This window comes from Symphalangus syndactylus, chromosome 22 (assembly GCF_028878055.3).
Source record: "Symphalangus syndactylus isolate Jambi chromosome 22, NHGRI_mSymSyn1-v2.1_pri, whole genome shotgun sequence".
NCBI lineage: Eukaryota > Metazoa > Chordata > Mammalia > Primates > Hylobatidae > Symphalangus > Symphalangus syndactylus.
This window is the reverse complement of record NC_072444.2, coordinates 49,721,458-49,740,183: the sequence shown is the minus strand read 5'-3', so window position 1 is coordinate 49,740,183 and position 18,726 is coordinate 49,721,458. Positions and strand designations below refer to the sequence as shown.

The 18,726-nt window shown below is 45.9% G+C and overlaps 1 protein-coding gene across 1 annotated transcript in view; it reads right to left on the bottom strand.

Moving 5' to 3' along the window:
* TFCP2L1 (transcription factor CP2 like 1) overlaps window positions 1-17,690 on the bottom strand; it is a 67,433-nt gene extending 49,743 nt beyond the window's left edge. Inside the window, exons 1-2 of the mRNA XM_055261584.2 lie at window positions 17,566-17,690; window positions 13,628-13,779 (exon numbers count right to left, since the gene is read on the bottom strand). Of these exons, the coding sequence (XP_055117559.1) occupies window positions 13,628-13,779; window positions 17,566-17,627 (214 nt within the window). The 5' untranslated portion in view covers window positions 17,628-17,690. The remainder of the gene's footprint in view (window positions 1-13,627; window positions 13,780-17,565) is intronic.
* Window positions 17,691-18,726: the final 1,036 nt, after the last annotated feature.

The window sequence follows — 18,726 nt, the reverse complement described above, 5'->3', positions numbered from 1 at the left end:
TCCACCAGCCTCCACCTCCCAAAGTCCTGAGATTACAGGCATGAGCCACTGCACCCGGCCATATTATTTATTATTTTACAGATAGGGTCTTGCAACGTTGCCCAGGCTGCTCTTGAACTCTGGGCTGAAGGGATCCTCCTATCTCAGGCTCCCAAGTAGCTAGTACTATAGGCATGAACCACCACATCCAGCAATGTGATGATTAAGAACATATTATTCTGTAATTGCACTGTGTGGAATTCAATCATGTAAGTATGATGCTTTAATTAACTGGCCCATTACTACTTAAAATATAACTAAAGTTTGACATGACCATGTAGACACCTATGAAACATTAAAAATCTTTTTTTTTTTTCTTTTTGAGATGGAGTCTCGCTCTGTCACTCAGGCTGCAGTGCAGTGGCGCGATCTCGGCTCACTGCAATCTCCACCTCCTGGGTACAAGCGATTCTCCTGCCTCAGCCTCCCGAGTAGCTGGGACTACAGGCATGTGCCACCATGCCTGGCTAATTTTTTGTATTTTTAGTAGAGATGGGTTTTCACCGTGTTAGCCAGGATGGTCTCGAACTCCTGACCTCAAGTGATGCGCCTGCCTTGGCCTCCCAAAGTGCTGGGATTACAGACAATGAGCCACCACGCCCAGCCCTAAAAATCATGTCTATGTGCTGTAAGCTGTGATAAGCAATCTGTACAAGTAACCTCATATTTATTTCAATACATTCTGATTGGTTTTTAAAACAACAAAGAAGTCCAGGCATGGTGGCACACATCTGTAATCCCAGTACTGCGGAGGCCAAAGCAGGAGCTCAACACCAACCTGGGCAACACAAGGCGACCGTGTCTCTATAAAATATACAAGTTAGCCAGGCTAAAGATTGCTTGAGCCCAGGAATTCAAGACTGCAGTGAGCTACGATCACAGCACTGTACTCCAGCCTGGGTGACACAGCAAGAGCCTGTCTCTCTAAAACAAACAAACAAAAATAACAAAACACATCCCCTGTTAATTTATTGGTATTTTATTATTAGTTTAACCTGAGATTCACAAATTATGGAGAGCTGACATTTTGGAAAGCGTTTGTTCTTTGTTGTTTTTTTCTTTTAAACCTTTGGACGTGGTTTACCACATTCTTTGCCGATTAAACATTTTTATATATATTTACATTTTTTTTAAGTTTTGGCCTATAGTATCTTTCTCATTTATTTATTTATTTATTTAGTAACAGGGTCTCACTGTTATCCAGGCTGGAGTGCAGTGGCACGATCTCGGCTCACTACAGCTTCAACCTCCTGGGCTCAAGCGATCCTCCTGCCTCAGCCTCCAGAGTGGCTGGGACTACAGGCGTGTGCCACCATGCCTGGCTAACATTTCTAAATTTTATATGGCCAAAATAAAGTATCCTTGTGTGGCAAAAAAATACAACAAAAATATTATATCATTCTCCAGACTATACTGAGGTAAGTGTTATGCCTATTTTACAGAAAATGCAGTTGACAGGTTCAGTAGCTTGGGAAAGAAGAGAAGAACCAGAATTGAGAGCTGGGTACATCCAATTCCAACATTCACCACTTTCAATGTGACACTCAGTTTCTAGGAAAGGCTAATTAATAGTGTCATTCAGGCTGGTGTTTGAGGGAATGAGGGAAAGGTGTTTACTTTAATAACACATACTAGATACCTTTCACGGCCATAAAAAAGGACCTTCTTCATTCTTGTTACAGCTGCATATTATTCCACTATTTCAAGGTTCTACATTCAGTCAGTTATTGTGGGACAATGTGATGACGGCCATTTGGAAAGTAACAGAGTTGCAGCCCTAATTCATTCCTTATGCACCATAATAAATGTCAAGGTATCAAAGATTAGGGAAAGGCTTTTTTTTTTTTATTTAAAAAAAGATGGATATTATTAAAATATTAAAGTGAAGAAGGCATTTCCTAAATGGGACATGAAATACAAAAATAATTAAGGTGAAGTCCAGTAAACCTGATAATAAAAATTTATCTTAAAAACTTTTATGGCTGGGCGTGGTGGCTTACACCTGTAATCCTAGCACTTTGGGAGGCTGAGGCGGGGTGGATGGCTTGAGTCCAAGAGTTTGAGACCAGCCTGGGCAACATGGCAGAATCCCAACTCTACAAAAATACAAAAATTAGCCAGGCTTGGTGGCGGCCATTTGTAGTACCAGCTACTAGGGAGGCTAAGGCAGGAGGATCACCTGAGCCAAGGAGGTTGACGCTGCAGTGAGCTGTAATCGCACCACTGCACTCTAGCTTGGGTGACAGAGGTGAGACCCTGTCAAAACAACAACAAAAAAACTTTTATTATGGGCTGGGTGCAGTGGCTCATGCCTATAATCCCAGCACTTTGGGAGGCTGGGGCTGGAAGATTGCTTGAGGCCAACAGTTGTCAACCACCCTGGCCAACATAGAGACCCTTTCTCTATAAATTAAAACCAAACAGCAAAAATTATGTAAAAGAGGCCGGGCCTGGTGGCTCATGCCTATAATCCCAGCACTTTGGGAGGCTGCGGCGGATCACTTGAGTTCAGGAGTTCGAGACCAGCCTGGCCAACATGGCAAAACCCTGACTCTACTAAAAATACAAAAATTAGCTGGATGTGGTAGTAGACACCTGTAATCCCAGCTACTCAGGAGGTTGAAGCAGGAGAACCACTTGAACCTGGGAGGCAGAGGTTGCAGTGAGCAGAGATCGCACCACTGCACTCCAGCCTGGGCAACAGAGCAAGATTCCATCTCAAAAAAAAAAAAAAAATGTAAAAGAAATAAACTAATTTAAAAAGGAATGAATGAAAAAGTAGGAAAATATTTCCAGTGCATATTATAATATCCCAAATATACAAGGAGCTCTTACAAATAAATAAGGATGAAAATGTCACTAGAAAAATGGGTAAATCACATGAAAGGTAAAAAGAATAATAAAATGAAAAAATATTTCACATCATTGAGGAAAGGAGAATTAAAAGAAGAAGACCCTATATTTTCCCCACTGGTTCCAAAGGGTAAACAGTGTTGGCAAAGGCAAAGAAAAACAGACCTTCTTCAGTCATTTAAAGAAGTGATGTATACTAGACACTGGGCTAGGCCTTGCAGTGGACGAGATGACCAAGTTCTCTGCCCTCAAGTTTATATTTCATGTGTGGCAGAGACTGGAAAAAGATAAGGGAGGAGAAAATAAACAAGTATTCAGATAGTTATTGTTCACAAAGTATAAACTGGCACAACTTCACTGGAAGGCAATCTGGCACTATCTACCAAAATGTAGTGCTGGCAATTCTATTTCTAGGTGTGTATCCTACAGCTATTTTCACTCCCGCTTAAACACAAAGATATACATAGGTGTTCATGGATTACTAGAGCACCAGGTTGTAACTATGAAAACCATGGAAACAAGCCTAATGTTCCTCAACAGAACAAGCTATACAACAGCCATACAATGATCGCAGTGTAACCAGTAAAGATCAGATTTTGCTTATTATATTTTTTAATGTACCCATGTGGAAAGACATGGAAGATATTTTGTCTGGGGAAAAAAAAAAAAGCAGCAGGACACAGTGGCTCATACCTATAATTCTAACACTTTAGGAGGCTGAGGAGGGGAAAATTGCTTGAGCCAAGAGCTCTAGGCTGCTGTGAGCTATGATTGTGTCACTCCACTCCAGCCTGGACAACAGAGCGAGACTCTATCTCTGAAACACACAATTTTTTTTTTTTTTAAAGCAAGTTGTTGCCTGGGCATGATGGCTCACGCCTGTAATCCCAGCACTTTGGGAGGCCAAGGCAGGTAGATTACTTGAAGTCAGGAGTTCGAGACCAACCTGGCCAACATGGTGAAACCCCGTCTCTACTAAAAATACAAAAATTGGCTGGGCGTGGTGGCAGGTGCCTGTAATCCCAGCTACTTGAGAGGCTGAGGCTGGAGAATCGCTTGAACCCCGGAGGCAGAGGTTGCAGTGAGCCATGATCGTACCACCACACCCCAGCCTGAGTGACAGGGCAAGACTCCGTCTCAAAATAAAAATAAAAAAAAAAAAAAAGGCAAGTTGTCAAACAGTAAATATAATTATGATCCCATTTCTCTTAAAAAGCAAAAGGTACACGTGGGAACATATATAAGGTTATATGCATGTTTGTGTACGGAAGCAGATATATATGGGTTAAGGTATGACTAAGAAAAAGCTGAAAGGTAGAACTATGGTACATTTTTCTAGAGTATATATGGTTTAGTTGTTCTATTTTATAATAAGAACGTACTACTTTATACTCACGAAAAAATAAGGGGAAAACATTTTTTTAAGTAATATATTTTAAAGTCATTTGGTTTATTCAGTTTATATTCCCAAACTTCAGGCTAAAAATTAATCTGCAAAGAAAACTTCAGCTATGGAGAAAAGATAATAAACAAAATAACTAATCCTTTGCCTCATTCCTTAAATTCAAAGTCACTGATATAATTGGTAAGAAGGAAAAATATAACTGGGTACTTACTGTTTGCCAGACATTTGTTATTCATGTAACCCACAAAGTGAAACTGTCTTGGTTTCATAAATGAGGAAACTCGGGCTCCAAGGATTAAGTGATTTCCCTGGAGCAGAAGCTGGTCAAAAAGACAGACCTGCAAATCTGTTTGGTTCTAGGAGCAGGGAAGACAGGACTTTCCCCTGAAGCTCTTATCTCCCTCCCTGGGACTGCTGTGGGTGGAAAACAGGAGGGTTGGGGTAGGGTAGGAAGAACTGATAATGGATGTTTTTTTCCTCTCCAAGGAAGCATTTTCTCCCCACTCCATTCCTTCCCCCCACAAAGCTTCATCCACCCTCCCTCAGAGCTGCATCAGGAGTACCAAGTGACAGAGCTCCTGCACCGAAGTGCCTAGCCTAGAATCCTGCCTGCAGGAACTCCAAGAAAAAGCAGCCAGAGAAAGAAAGGGTGCTTCCCTTTCCAGAACTCCCTTTATTATTGCACCCCAGTTCAATCACTCCCCTGGCTTTCAAACTTACGTGATATAAGAGGGGAGCCTGATTTCACCTCTCAGCTGGTCATCTGTAAGATGGGAACGACGCTTCTTGGGCGAACAACTCAGAAGAGAATATCAGAAAGTGCCTTCCAACTTCTCAAGTGCTAACAAAGAAGTACCACCCTAAAGGCTGAGGTTCTCGCCTACCAGGTAATACAAACCCTCCTTAACATGACAGTTTATGGCATTTAAGAGTTCAGTGCTTTTTGTGAACTTTATTTCTAAAATGCTATTTCGACACCTTGCATAGGAAATTCTCCTCAGGGTTATGTCCCTCATGTGGTTGTACAGCGAGTGAAGAATGAATGGAAAAGTGAAGCAGGCCTTCCCAAAGCTACCACCGTTTAACTCTAAGAGATACAGTTCTTAGCTTTAGAGCCAACCCTCTGTTAATCTCTGAATTGGGAAAAGAAAGGATAAAAATCAGCAAAAGTTATCAAAGTCTCAACTCAATGACCTTGTTAACTTACAAAACAGGACTGGTGAGATGATTCCTCTTTATTAATAACAATGGCTGACACGTAAGTGCTTGCTATGTGCCCGGCATTTCAGTGTTCTACATGCATTGGCTCATTTTACCCACATAGTAGCACCTACTTTGTAGGGAGTTTACTTCCCCCATCTTACAGGTAAGGAATTGGAGGCAAAGAAAGGTTCAGTGACTTGCCCAGGTGGTTGCCAGATGGTTTAGCCTCAGCAAGGCAGGTGGAGTTCTAGGTCAGACATCTGGTCTACCTCTCCAGCCATATCATTCACATTTCCCCTTGTGTTTGAAACCCTCATCATCCTGAACCGCTTAGGATTCCTGGGATAGACAATGTGTTCAACTGCACCCCCATGCTTGCCTTTGCATGTGGCTTTTCTCTCTTCTCACCAAGCCACCATCCTCCTCCAACCAATAAATAGGAAATTTTACTCCATGAATGAATGAAAGTAAGCATATTATGAAAATTCATTACTGTACTTAAGACTCAAGAGTTGTTTTGACAGAAAATATCAAAGCATTCCCCACCGCAAGTCATTCTTGCAATGTTGTTTCTTATCTCAAAGCCAGAAATCCCCATGCAGATTGCCCGGGGTTCTCTCTTCTCTGCTCTCGGGGACTCCTCCTCCTCCACATCCCTTCTCATCCCTCCACACCCTCCTCATCCCTTCCCTCAGGCTCCAGCCTTCAGGAAGATATGTCTACAATGACCTTTGGCCACTGACAAACAGGAAGTTATCTGGAAGTTTGCAAACCTCTATTCAACTCTCTATCTACCCCTTGGAAGGACCTTTTCAGAGGAAGAGAACAGACTTTGTTTTTCAAATCATTTTCACCGTATCTAAAACTAGCCACTGGGCTTGGTGATAGGACATCCCTATGAAACACACATGTCCAAGCCACATGTCCTCAAGGCATTGGTTTGACACTGCACTGAGAAATGGGCATCCAGTGGTTTAAGCGACTTTTTGATTTATGCCTATAGCATCTTTTCCATGTTTTCAGAGAACTTTAAACACATCATTATAAGGAAGAGGAGAGGACCTGTGATGGCTTCACAAGAATAATGTAATAACTACCATAGAGCCTTATAAACACTTAATAGCAGGCTTTTCAATTAACCAAAAATGTCTTGAACGATGTGTCAAAACTACTTTTTAAGAATTGTACCTTGGGAGGCCAAGGCGGGTGGATCACCTGAGGTCAGGAGCTCAAGACCAGCCTGGCCAACATGGCTAAAACCAGTCTCTAAAAATACAAAAATTAGCCTGGCGTGGTAGTGGGCGCCTGTAATCCCAGCTAATCGGGAGGCTGAGGCAGGAGAATCGCTTGAACCCGGGAGGCGGAGGTTGCAGTGAGCCGAGGTCACACCACTGCACTCCAGCCTGTGCAACAGAGCGAGACTCTGTTTCAAAAAAAAAAAAACAAAACCCAATTGTATCAATGCCTTTTGGTCATATGATGAAGAATAAGCTACTTAATTGAGGTACGCTGAAAAAGATATCTAGTGCAGCATTACTGATGGGGGGGTGGATAAAATCATGCCTATTTTCAGATTTTCTAAATATTTACAGAGCACCTACTATACTCTCAAGGCACCCAGCTTAATACTGAGGATACAGGTTGAGCATCCCTAATCCAAAAATCCAAAACCTGGAACTTTTTGAGTCCTGATGTGACCCCACATATTGTCCACATGGGTGGCTGAGATCACCTTTTCTGATGACTCAATGTACACACGTTTTCTTTTATAAAGAAAATTATTTAAAATATTGTATAAAATTACCTTCATCCTATGTGCCTAAGGTGTATATGAAACATAAGTGAATTTTGTGTTTAGATGTGGGTCAGAGCCTCAAAACATCTCATTATGGATATGCAAATATCCAAAAATGCAAGAAAATCCAAAATCCAAAATACTTCCAATCCCAAGCATTTAGGAAAAGGGGTATTCCTCAGCCTATACTTTAAAATTTTAGGGGCCAGGTGGTGGCTCATGCCATAATCCAACACTTTGGGAGGCCAAAGAGGATTGCTTGAGCTCAGAAGTTTGAGACCAGCCTGGGCAACATAGCGGGATCTTGTCTCTACAAAAAATAGAAAAATTAGCTGGGCGTGGTAGCACATGTTTGTCCCAGCTACTCGAGAGGCTGAGGCAAGAGGACTAATTGTTCTAGAAGGTGGAGGCTGCAGTGAGCCATGATTGTGCCACTGCATTCAGCCTGGGTGAAAGAGCAAGACCCCGTCTCAAAAATATATATATATTTAATACATGGCTCAGCCCTATAGAACTGCCATTCTATTATGGGAGGCAGACACTAAAACAATTACATTGTGTATTTTTTCCAGCAGTTATGACAATATTCTGCCCTAAATAACAAAAGGAAACAGTGACATAACATGTAGAGGCTGGGCGCGGTGGCTCACGCCTGTAATCCCAGCACTTTGGGAGGCCGAGGCGGGCGGATCACGAGGTCAGGAGATCGAGACCATCCTGGCTAACATGGTGAAACCCCGTTTCTACTAAAAATACAAACAATTAGCCAGGCATGGCGGTGGGCGCCTGTAGTCCCAGCTACTCGGGAGGCTGAGGCAGGAGAATGGCGTGAACCCAGGAGGCGAAGCTGGCAGTGAGCCAAGATTGCACCACTGCACTCCAGCCTGGGCGACAGAGTGAGACTCCATCTCAAAAATAAAAAAGAAATAACATGTAGACATTTTACATGTTTAGGATACTTTTAATAATAATGGAAAATGTTATTACAAGAACAGTATTTAATAAAAGCAAGAAACAAATGCATAAAGCATAATCTCATCCATTTGGTTTTTTAAGAAAAAGTATAGAAGGAAGTCTTTTTTTTTTTTTTTTTTTTTTTGTTTGAGACAGAGTCTCACTCTATCATCCAAGCAAGAGTGCAGTGGCTCAATCTCGGCTCACTGCAACCTCTGCCTTCTGGGTTCAAGCAATTATCCTGCCTCAGCCTCCCAAGTAGCTGGGATTACAGGTGCCCGCCATCATGCCCAGCTAATTTTTGTATTTTTAGTAAAAATGAGGTTTCACCACGTTGGCCAGGCTGGTCTTGAACTCCTGACCTCAGATGATCCACCCGCCTCAGCCTCCCAAAGTGCTGGGATTACAGGCACGAGCCACCGCGCCCAGTCGAGAATGAAGTCTTAATGGTTGTAATCCTCTGTAAGAATAAATTATTGGGAATGGCTAAAAAGAATAATGAAAGGAACCTCTCTGACATAGGAAAACATATTTCTAAGCTACAAAAATTAGTTCAATGAGTAATTCGGCAAGAACATCAGCAGCACAGGTCAAGTCTGTCTGTTGCTTGCAGACAAGGGTCTGTTGCTTGCCTTACAACTTAGGATATGGTTTGTTTTTAAGTTATACTTAAGTTCTGGGATACACATGCAGAACGTGCAGGTCTGTGACATAGGTATACATGTGCCATGGTGGTTTGCTGCACCCATCAACCCGTAATCTACATTAGGTATTTCTCCTAATGCTATCCCTCCCCTTGCCCCCCACCCCCCGACAGGCCCCAGTGTGTGATCTCCCCTCCCTGTGCCCATATATTCTTATTGTTCAACTCCCACTTATGAGTGAGAACATGCGGAGTTTGGTTTTCTGTTCCTGTGTTAGTTTGCTGAGAATGATGGGTTTTTTAATGTATCACAAGTGTCCCAGCACTTTGAGAGGCTGACGTGGAAGGACTGCTTGAGCCCAGGAGTTCAAGACCAGACTGGGAAACATGGCAAAACCCCATCTCTACCAAAATTACAAAAATTAGCCAGGTGTTGTGGCGCACAACTGTAGTCCCAGCTACTCAGGAGACTGAGGTGGGAGGATCCCCTGAGCCCGTGAGGCAGAGGCTGCAGTGAGCTGAGATGGAGCTACTGCACTCCAGTCTGAGTGATGGAGCAAGACCCTGTCTCAAAAAAAAAAAAAAAAAAAGCCAACAAAAAATGTTTCAGAATTGACTTTTTAAATTTGTGAGATAAAGGTAGGAAAAGTCAGGCAATAACTAGAAAATAAACAAACTCAGATCTTCATATCACATCATAATTCCCAAATGCATTTCAGTAAGTGTTAAAATTTAGATGCCTCTAAATGAAATTCAGAAAACTACTCAGCTAATTGATTTTGGGATGAGCAGGCATTTTCTTTTAAGCATAAAAGAAAAGTTTATTTTCAAAGAATGAAAGATTTGACTATAGACATATTTAAAATAGATCTCTACAGAAAAAAAAAATCACACATATACCTTACACCATAAATATAGTTATCACCCAATGAAAGTTAAATGGCCTGCAACCATCAGAGAAAAATACTGGCAAAAAATGGGAGCTAAAAGGTTGGTATTCTTCATAAATAGTATGCCCTTATCCATAAAACATAAACATCCCAACAAAAATGTGCAAAGGACAGGAATATAACAAACAAATTAAAAAGATCAATAAATGTATTTTAAAATATCCAACTGCATTAACAATCACAGAAATGCTAATTTAAGGCAGGGGTGGTGGTACACACCTATAGTCCCAGCTACTCAGGAAGCTGAGGAGGGAGGATCACTTGAGCTCAGAAATTTGGGTCCAGCCTGGGCAACCCAAGCCAGACCCCAGCTCAAAAAAGAAAAGAAATGTTAGTTTAGGATTAAATTCCGTATTTCACTAATCAAATGACAAAAAACAATAACCAATATTGGAAAAGAGACAATAAAATGTATACTGCTGGCTGGCACGTAAATTGGTACTTCTTCTGAGAAAGCAATTTGGTGATATGCATCAAAAGCCTCAATGTTCAAACCCTTTGATCCAGAAATTCTACTTCTTAGGTATTTATTTTTAAAATACATAAATAATCAACATTTCACAGGAAGATTTATATGCAAGGATATTGTTCATCATAATAGTATTTAATTTCTAACTGGAAACTAAGTGGCCATAATATGAAACAGTTAAAGTCATAGAAATATACAATGTAATACTATGCAGCCATTACAAAAATGCAAGTCCTCAAATCACTTTCAATGACATGAGACGGCTGACAAATATAGTAACTGAAAAAAAGGATGTATGTCTGTAGCATAATCACAGAAAGATATATATACAAACATGTAGAAATAAGGTTAGCAGTGGTTTCTGGTGAAATCGGAGGGGATTTTAATTTTGTTTTAATTGTCTTCCTTTTGCTTTTCTAAATTATTCAAACTTTCTAAAAGTAGATTATTTTAATAACCTACAAAATATAATTTTAAAAATATAACATATCAAATTAACATGAGATGATGAGACCATAGGGGTAACTCCTCTTTCTCTCTTTTAACTGATCTATGAGAGGATCAACTTTTAAAACTCTTTTTAAAAAAACCTAGTAGGCCGGGCACAGCGGCTCACACCTGTAATCCCAGCACTTTGGGAGGCTGAGGCAAGTGGATCACCTGAGATCAGGAGTTTGAGACCAGCCTGGCCAACATGGTGAAACCCCGTCTCTACTAAAAATACAAAAATTAGGTGGGTGTGGTGGCACACGCCTGTAATCCCAGCTACTTGGGAGGCTGAAGCAGGACAATCACTTGAACCCAGGAGGCAGAGGTTGCAGTGAGTCGAGGCTGCACCACTGCACTCCAGCCTGGGTGACAGAGCAAGACTCTGTCTCAAAAAGAAGAAAGAAAAAAAAACACCTAGGGGGTGGCCAGGCCTGGTGGCTCACACCTGTAATCCCAGCACTTTGGGAGTCCAAGGTAGGTGGATCACTTGAGGCCAGGAGTTCAAGACCAGGCTGGCCAACATGGAGAAGCCCCGTCTTTACTAAAAATACAAAAATTAGCTGGGTGTGGTAGCACACGCCTGAAAAACCAGCTACTTGGGAGGCTGAGGCAGGAGAATTGCTTGAACCCAGGAGGCAGAGGTTGCAGTGAACCGAGATCGTGTCATTGCACTCCAGCCTGGGAGACAGAGCAAGACTCTGTTTCAAAAAAAACGCAGTTGGAAGGGGTGAAGGAAAGGTAAGGAACTCAGCTAATGGCCTTACCAACCGGAGCAGGGGCCAGGGCAGGGACAGACACACAATATCTTGGTCCAGGAGCAAGACCTCAGACACTGGACCCACTCCTCAGCACCACAGGACTTAGCCAACAAGAAGAACCACATCAAAGCTCAATGGATGCTATAAACATCTCATTTTTCCCTGCTAAATTTAAGCAAAAAAGCAGAGGCCCAAAGAGGAAAGAAAGTGCTCAAAGGTACATAACCAGTTGGTAGCACCTGACCTTCCATGAAAGTGAAAGGCAAATGGCAAAAACCATTCCACACAGCGGCACAGATGCACACTTGGCCACATCACCCACCAACCATGGCCACCGTCCACTGCAGATGGTGCACAGGTCTCCGGGCCTGAGCAGGAAGCTCTAAAGCTGAGGGAGCTCGGCTGAGCAAGATCAACTGAGGCCAGCAGAGCTGCCCTTAGGGATAAAGCATCAACTTCCACTGCGGCCCCTCCACAATGAGAGGGGGTTGCTTCTACCCAGAGGGAGGCAGACAGAGCCAGCTGCTACTTCTGAGCTAGTTTCTTGGCCCAGAAGCTAGCAAGTTCAGCAGTAAGCAGAGAGCCTGATAACCACGTTGGACTTCCACCCTGGCTGGCTCCCCAAATTGAGGAATCAAAGTTCGCGGAGAGGAAGCTACACATGTAAGACAAATTGCTACGACACTGCAGCTCCCCCGCAATTCCCTGTGACCCCACAGAAACCAGCATTCCTCTGCCCATCTGCTCTGCCCATTGAAAGTAGAGGGGTATCATACCAGTCAGGGGTAAAGCAAACACACAGTCCTTTGCTCATCCTTGCTGGATGCCTGGGTGGGTGGCCAGAACTGTTTCATGTCTGGGGCACACAAACAATAAAAGATAAAGTAGAAGGTGACAAATCCACATGATGCCAAGGTGGCCATGAGATGACCCAGGAAGAAAGTGCAAAAACCACATACTCACAATCATGAAAGAACCACAAAAACACCATCCATCAGGACACTTGCCCACGTGTTCTGGAAAAGGGAACCAGCAACTGAACAACCACTATCATACCAGGCACCTCACAGACCTTCATTCTTTTAAACTCCACAAAATTATACTTCTTGTTTTACACATGAAAACACTGAGGCTCAGAGAAAAAAAAAAGGCAGCTCCAAGTCACAGAGCTAGGAAGTGCCAGAGTTGGAATTCAAACTCCAAAGCCTGTTTCTCTCAGGACATGGTGAGGGAACTTGTCCCCATCGCCACAGAGGGCTTTTGTCTAGCATGGATGGAACCCTGCTCCAGTGCTGTGCAGGACACAGGCCAGCCATCCCACCACTGCCAGGTGCAGCTCCAGGACCCGGGATGCTGACGGTACTCAGTGTATGTCTTCAAAGGACACAATCATGGTCATAATAAATAGTCACAATGTGTCCAGGTGCAGTGGCTTAGGCCTATAATCCCAGCACTTTGGGAGGCCCAGGCAGGTGGATCACTTGAGCCCAGGAGTTTGAGACCAGCCTGGGCAACACAGTGAGACCCCCCAGCTCTACAAAAAATTTAAAGATTAGCCGGGCATGGTGGTCCACACCTGTGATCCCAGCTACTCAGGAAGTTAAGGTGGGAGGGTCACTTGGGTTGAGGAAGTCAAGGGTGCAGTGAGCCATGATCATGCCACTGCATGCCAGCCTGGGCAACAGAGCAAGACTCCCTCAAAAAAGGAAAAAAAAAAAAAAAAAAAAAAAAAGAAAGAAAGAAGGAAGGAAGGAAGGAGGGGAGGGAGGAAGGGAGGGAGGGAAAAACAGTAATAATGCTAGCATCTGCTTCATGGAGGGGCTACAGGAGGAATGCAGAGTGTTACCCTGTTACCCACGTAAGGTATCTGATGTTTCCACTTTTCAGATGAAGACACTGAGGCTGGAGGGGGTCACACAGCTGGGAAACGGAATCTGAATCTGCACCTGTTCTGTTTCCCGAGCCCCACCTCACCCACCGTAACAAAGTCACAAGGCCCAAATGGGCCTTTCACATCAACTCCGCACTGCTTCTGGGGTCCACCCTGGCCCGGGGCCTCCGGCCACTACCTTGGTTGAGGTAGGTCAGTGTTTCTTCATGCAGCTTCACGGCTGGGGACGTGGCAGCACACAACACATATTGCAGGGGTGGCAGGCGAGCCTCGTTCTCGGGGGACAGCTGGGGCTCCTCCTGCTTGAAGATGGGCAGAGCGAGCACATCACTGAAACACACAGGAAGCAGAGGTCAGGAGCAGAGCCCCAGGGGGCTCCTGCACAGAGCCAGGGCGAAGCTGGAGAGACGACGCAGACCACTGGGGCCCAGGGTGACACAGCACGCACATCGCAGGATGCTGGCTGCGCGCCTGCAACCCTCGCACACTCCAGATGCTTTAAAACAGAGGAAACCGCTCCTTCATGACTCTAGTTTCACTCAATGACCCCCCAAAACACTGATTCAATCAGCCCATCAAGGAGGTAAAAGGGCAAAGTTAGCTAACATCTACAGAAATCTTCTTCATGCCAGAGACAGGCTAGCAGCGAGGGGACCCCTAAGACATTTATTTGATTTCTATCCACAAGCGATCACTCATAAAGTTTCACTTTTAGAATAAAAATCTAAACAAATATACATTTTTATTTTTTAATCAACAATTCCATTTACCGGCCACTTCTCATAGCAATGCAACCCTGTCCTCCAGGCTCTGTAAACTATGCAAATGAACAAACCACTTCCTTCCCTCTCTGAGTACCCAGGTTGAGACATTCCTCCATCCCTTCTAAAAAGGGGACAACTGGACACTGTTTTCAGGGTCATTCTAATCTGTCCAAAAGGCAAACAGGAAGGAAGGACCTCGGCTTCAAGTCTGTGTTTGTGTGGGTTTTTTTTTTTTTTGGGCGGCGGGGACGGAGTTTCACTCTTGTTGTCCAGGCTGGACTGCAAGTGGCATGATCTCGGCTCACTGCAACCTCCACCTCCCGGGTTCAAGCAATTCTCGTGCCTCAGCCTCCTGAGTAGCTGGGATTACAGGAATCAGCCACTACGCCTGGCTAATTTTTGTATTTTTAGTAGAGAAAGGGTTTCACCATGTTGGTCAGGCTGGTCACTAACTCCTGATCTCAGGTGATCCACCCACCTTGGCCTCCCAAAGTGCTGGGATTACAGGTGTGAGCCACCGCACCCCACCCAGTCTGTTTTCTTCTCCAAGTGGGAAATCTTGAAATCCTTGCCCCAAGTTTCTTTTCCTCCACCTCTTAACAAAACTTCCCACATTAAAAAAAAAAAAAAAAAAATGAAGTCATCATCCTGCGACTTAGGGAGGAACTTGTTTCTGGACGTATTTTTTAGGCCAGGAACAGTGGCTCATGCCTGAAATCCCAGTAATTTGGGAGGCTGAAGTGAGAAGACTGCTTGAAGCCAGGGGTTTGAGACCAGCCTGGGCAACATAGTGTGACCCCACCATCTCTTAAAAAAAAAAAAAAAGGAAAAAGAAACAAAAAACCCAACATTTTAAAAATGCCCTTACAAGGGACAAAGAATTCCTTGAGAACATGAATGACCTACAGGCAGGCGAGACTTGTGTAAAGCCTCTAAATTATGAGCAACACATGAACAGGTGCCAAAAAAGTGCCAGTGCCCTTATCTTGATAACCCTCTTCCCTTCGTGGGTCCCTGACTAGGAATCCAATTAGCTGACCCCACTTGTCTGTATAAACAGAGTCACTGGTACAATCTGTTCCTTGCACATCATAAACAAGCGTCTCTACAACACAAACCCGGCACACACCCCATCAACATCTAATCAATTTTCAGAAGAAAAAGCCTGGCATTGAGCACACACCTGGAAAACCTGCCCTATGTGGACCTTCCCCGTCACCATCCACTGCCAAAAAATAAGGGTGCAAGGCCGTCTCGGCTTCCCCCACCGGGAGTCTTCCTTTTGTCAGAGCAGGGCACACTCCCAGCCCGGGTGGTTCTCTAGGAACACTGGGGATTGCATAATTTCATGTTTGCCCAGACCATGTCAAGTTAATAATCCACGGACTGCCGCCTTTAAATTTTTTAAAAAGGGGCGGGAGGGCGGAGAAAGTTAAGAACCATCCCTCAACAGTAACTTATTTCAAGCCTGGCATCCTTATTTGCCAAGGAATAAAAGTCACGAGAACATCAAACAGAAAGGGGGAAGGCAGTAAAGGCCTCTACCCTGGTGAGGTCAGACAGCTTGCAGAAGTTCTGCCAAGTGAGGAGACGACCAAAAATAAAATACAAAAAACACAAGGAAAAGGACCAGACCCTCCCTCTAGAGTCAGGGGACCAGGGGCATATGCACAAACCCCCACCTTGGCCTTCACTGAGGGCAAAATCCCCAGCTTCCAAGAAGTGAAATAAAAAAGGGCAAGGGCTTCTTTATCCATGGTCCCCCGATGACCCCAGAAGCCAATATGGCCTTACAGCACCATCCACTCCCAACGCTCACCCTCCTCCTTTCACCAAATCCTAAAAGGTATCTGAGCTACTCCAGACAAACTTCCATCTCGGTAGCGGATGTCAGAACTGTACCTCCCAGGCAAGGGAGAATTGTTCCCTAACGGGGGTGATGACATTGTAGGTATCTAGGAAGTTTCAAGTACACTCACCTTCAACTCAGGGTCACCTTCAAACTCATTGTTAAGATATGGCAACATACTTAATGGCTGCAAACTAAAATTTAGGCAAAGCTACAACTAAAACTTCAGTACAGCAAAAATGTATTCCATTGTAGCATTTCTTGCAAGTGAATGGACACTTAATCTGTGGGTGATTAACATCTCCTCCTGGGCTTCCCTCTGGTGACATCACCGTGGTCTGCCGGATGGCTGTCAGCCTTTAAGGCTCTAGACCTTTGCCATCTCCAACTACTTTGGCCCATGAATAAAAACGGCAGATACATCCGCTAAACCCAATCATTCCCCCGCCTCCAGGAAAAGGGGATGTCTTCAGGGAGGACAAATACCTACCAGCAGCCAGGAATTACAAATAACGTTTTAAGATCTAAGTGGGAACTTCTTGGGGCCAAAACTAGCACTTAAACGTAGCTCTAGTATGGGGGCTGTCAATGCCTGTGACTCCTTCGGCCTCATAATTCATTTTCCCTGAGCCCATATCAAATGCCCTTTGGGTTAAATTAGGCACATTTCATAAACCGTGACTAGCATGGAAATAAAGACAGGCTAAGGCTGGTTCAGGCGAGTTCACAAAGTGAAATGACTGCCCAGTAGTCCCGGCCAGCAGCAGAACAGGGAAAAACAATCCGGCAGCGAGAGCACACGGGGTCCTACTGCTAAGAGGGGGTTGTGGGGAACTGTGCAAAACACGCAAGACTTACTTTCCCCCTCTGAAGGGCACTACTCAAATCCCTCCAGAAGAAGAAAGATTTCCATCAAGGGCAATAACCACGCGGGCCTCGGGCGAACACGCGCAAGACCACCGCGGGGAGTGGGGCGGCCTGCCCCTCCGCGCCCGCCGCCCCTGGCCGCCGCCCGCCCCTTGTCCGAGGAAGGGCACTGCAGAGGGCGCGAGGCTGGGAAAGGGGCCCCGGCGGAGACGGGCAAAGAGCAGGGGACTAACTTCCCCGGGCCGGGCACCAGGCTGCTGGCAGGAAGTTTCCTCTACTTCTCCGATACGCCGGGGAGAGGAGGGCCGCGGGAGGCGGATGGGCCAGGGGAGGCGGCGGGCCGGCAGGTGCGCGCCCTGCACCCTCTCTGCCGTCGGGGAGGAGCCCTCGCAGGCATAGGGCTCTGCGCGCCCGCCTCCCCGGCGGACCCCCAACTCCGCAAGTCGGGTCCCGCCGGCGTCCGTCTCTCAGTCCCTAGGCGGGACGCTGGGCGGGTCTCTCAGTCCCCAGAAGGCGGACAGCGGGGAGGCCAGGGCCCAGCAGGGGCGCCGCCTCTCCGCCCCTGGACGTCCAACGGCGCCCGGCCCGCCAGCCCGGCCCGACCCGAGCCCCGCGGAGACGGCGCGCGGCCCTTACCGCAGGTAGCTGCCGGAGTTGTGCTGGTTGTAGTGCTCAGGCTGCGTATGCCAGAAGAGCATAGCTGGAGCTCCCAGCGCGCCCACCGGGGCGTGGCAGCGAGCACAGACACGGGCCGCACCGAGCTCCCACCGGCGGCTTCGCGCTCCGAACTCGCGGTGCCGGCCGGCTCGGCACATTTATCGGCGGCCCAGGGGCGGGACCGCGGCGGGACCCGCCCCCCAGGAAGCACGGCCCGGAGGGCGGCTCCCCGCGGCCACCGCACCTGGCTGACTCCCGCGCGTGCCTTTCCGGCGAGCGAGCGCGCCTCCGGGGCGGCCAGGCCAAAGGGCTCTAGGGCCGGCTGGGCGCTCTCCCCCAACCCCCGATGTGGGGCTCAGGTGACCCTTGCCGCCTCCAACCCGCTCTACACGGCCCCTCTGCCCTCTGCTTCCCACTCTACGCCCAAGGCCGGTCTCCAGAGCGGCTCTGAGATTTCCAGCCTAGGCCCTCTCTGTCCCCTTTCCTCGCTCTTGTTTTTTCATAGCACTTCAGACGCTCTGAAATCCAGGCTTTTTTTTTTTTTTTTTTGAGACGGAGTCTCGCTCTGCCACCCAGGCTGGAGTGCAGTGGCGCGATCTCGAGGCTCACTGCAACCTCCCCTCCCAAGTTCAAGCGATTCTCCTACCTCAGCCTCCCGAGTAGCTGGGATTACAAGCGCCCCCAATCACGCCTGGCTAATTTTTTTATTGTTAGTAGAGACGGGGTTTCGCCATGCTGGCCAGGCTGGTCTCGAACTCCTGACCTCAGGTGATCCGCCCACCTCGGCCTCCCAAAGTGCTGGCATTACAGGCGTGAGCCACCGAGTCAGGCCGACATTTTTGTATTTTTTATTTTTACTTGTATACTGATTGTCTTTCCCATTAGGCTGTAAGCTACAAGAGGACAGGGCCTGGCTCTCTTAACACCCTGTTACCTGCACTGCCTAGAACAGTGCATGGGACATAGTTAAGATAAATATTAGTTGAGTAAACATGGGAAAAAAAAAAAAGGAATGTACCAAAAGAGTAATCGGAGAAGGCTTCCTGGAGGAGGTGACATTGAGCTGAGACCTGATGGATGCAAAGGAAGCATCTCTGTGAACAACACCTAGGGAAAAATAGTTCCAGGCATAGTTCCCCA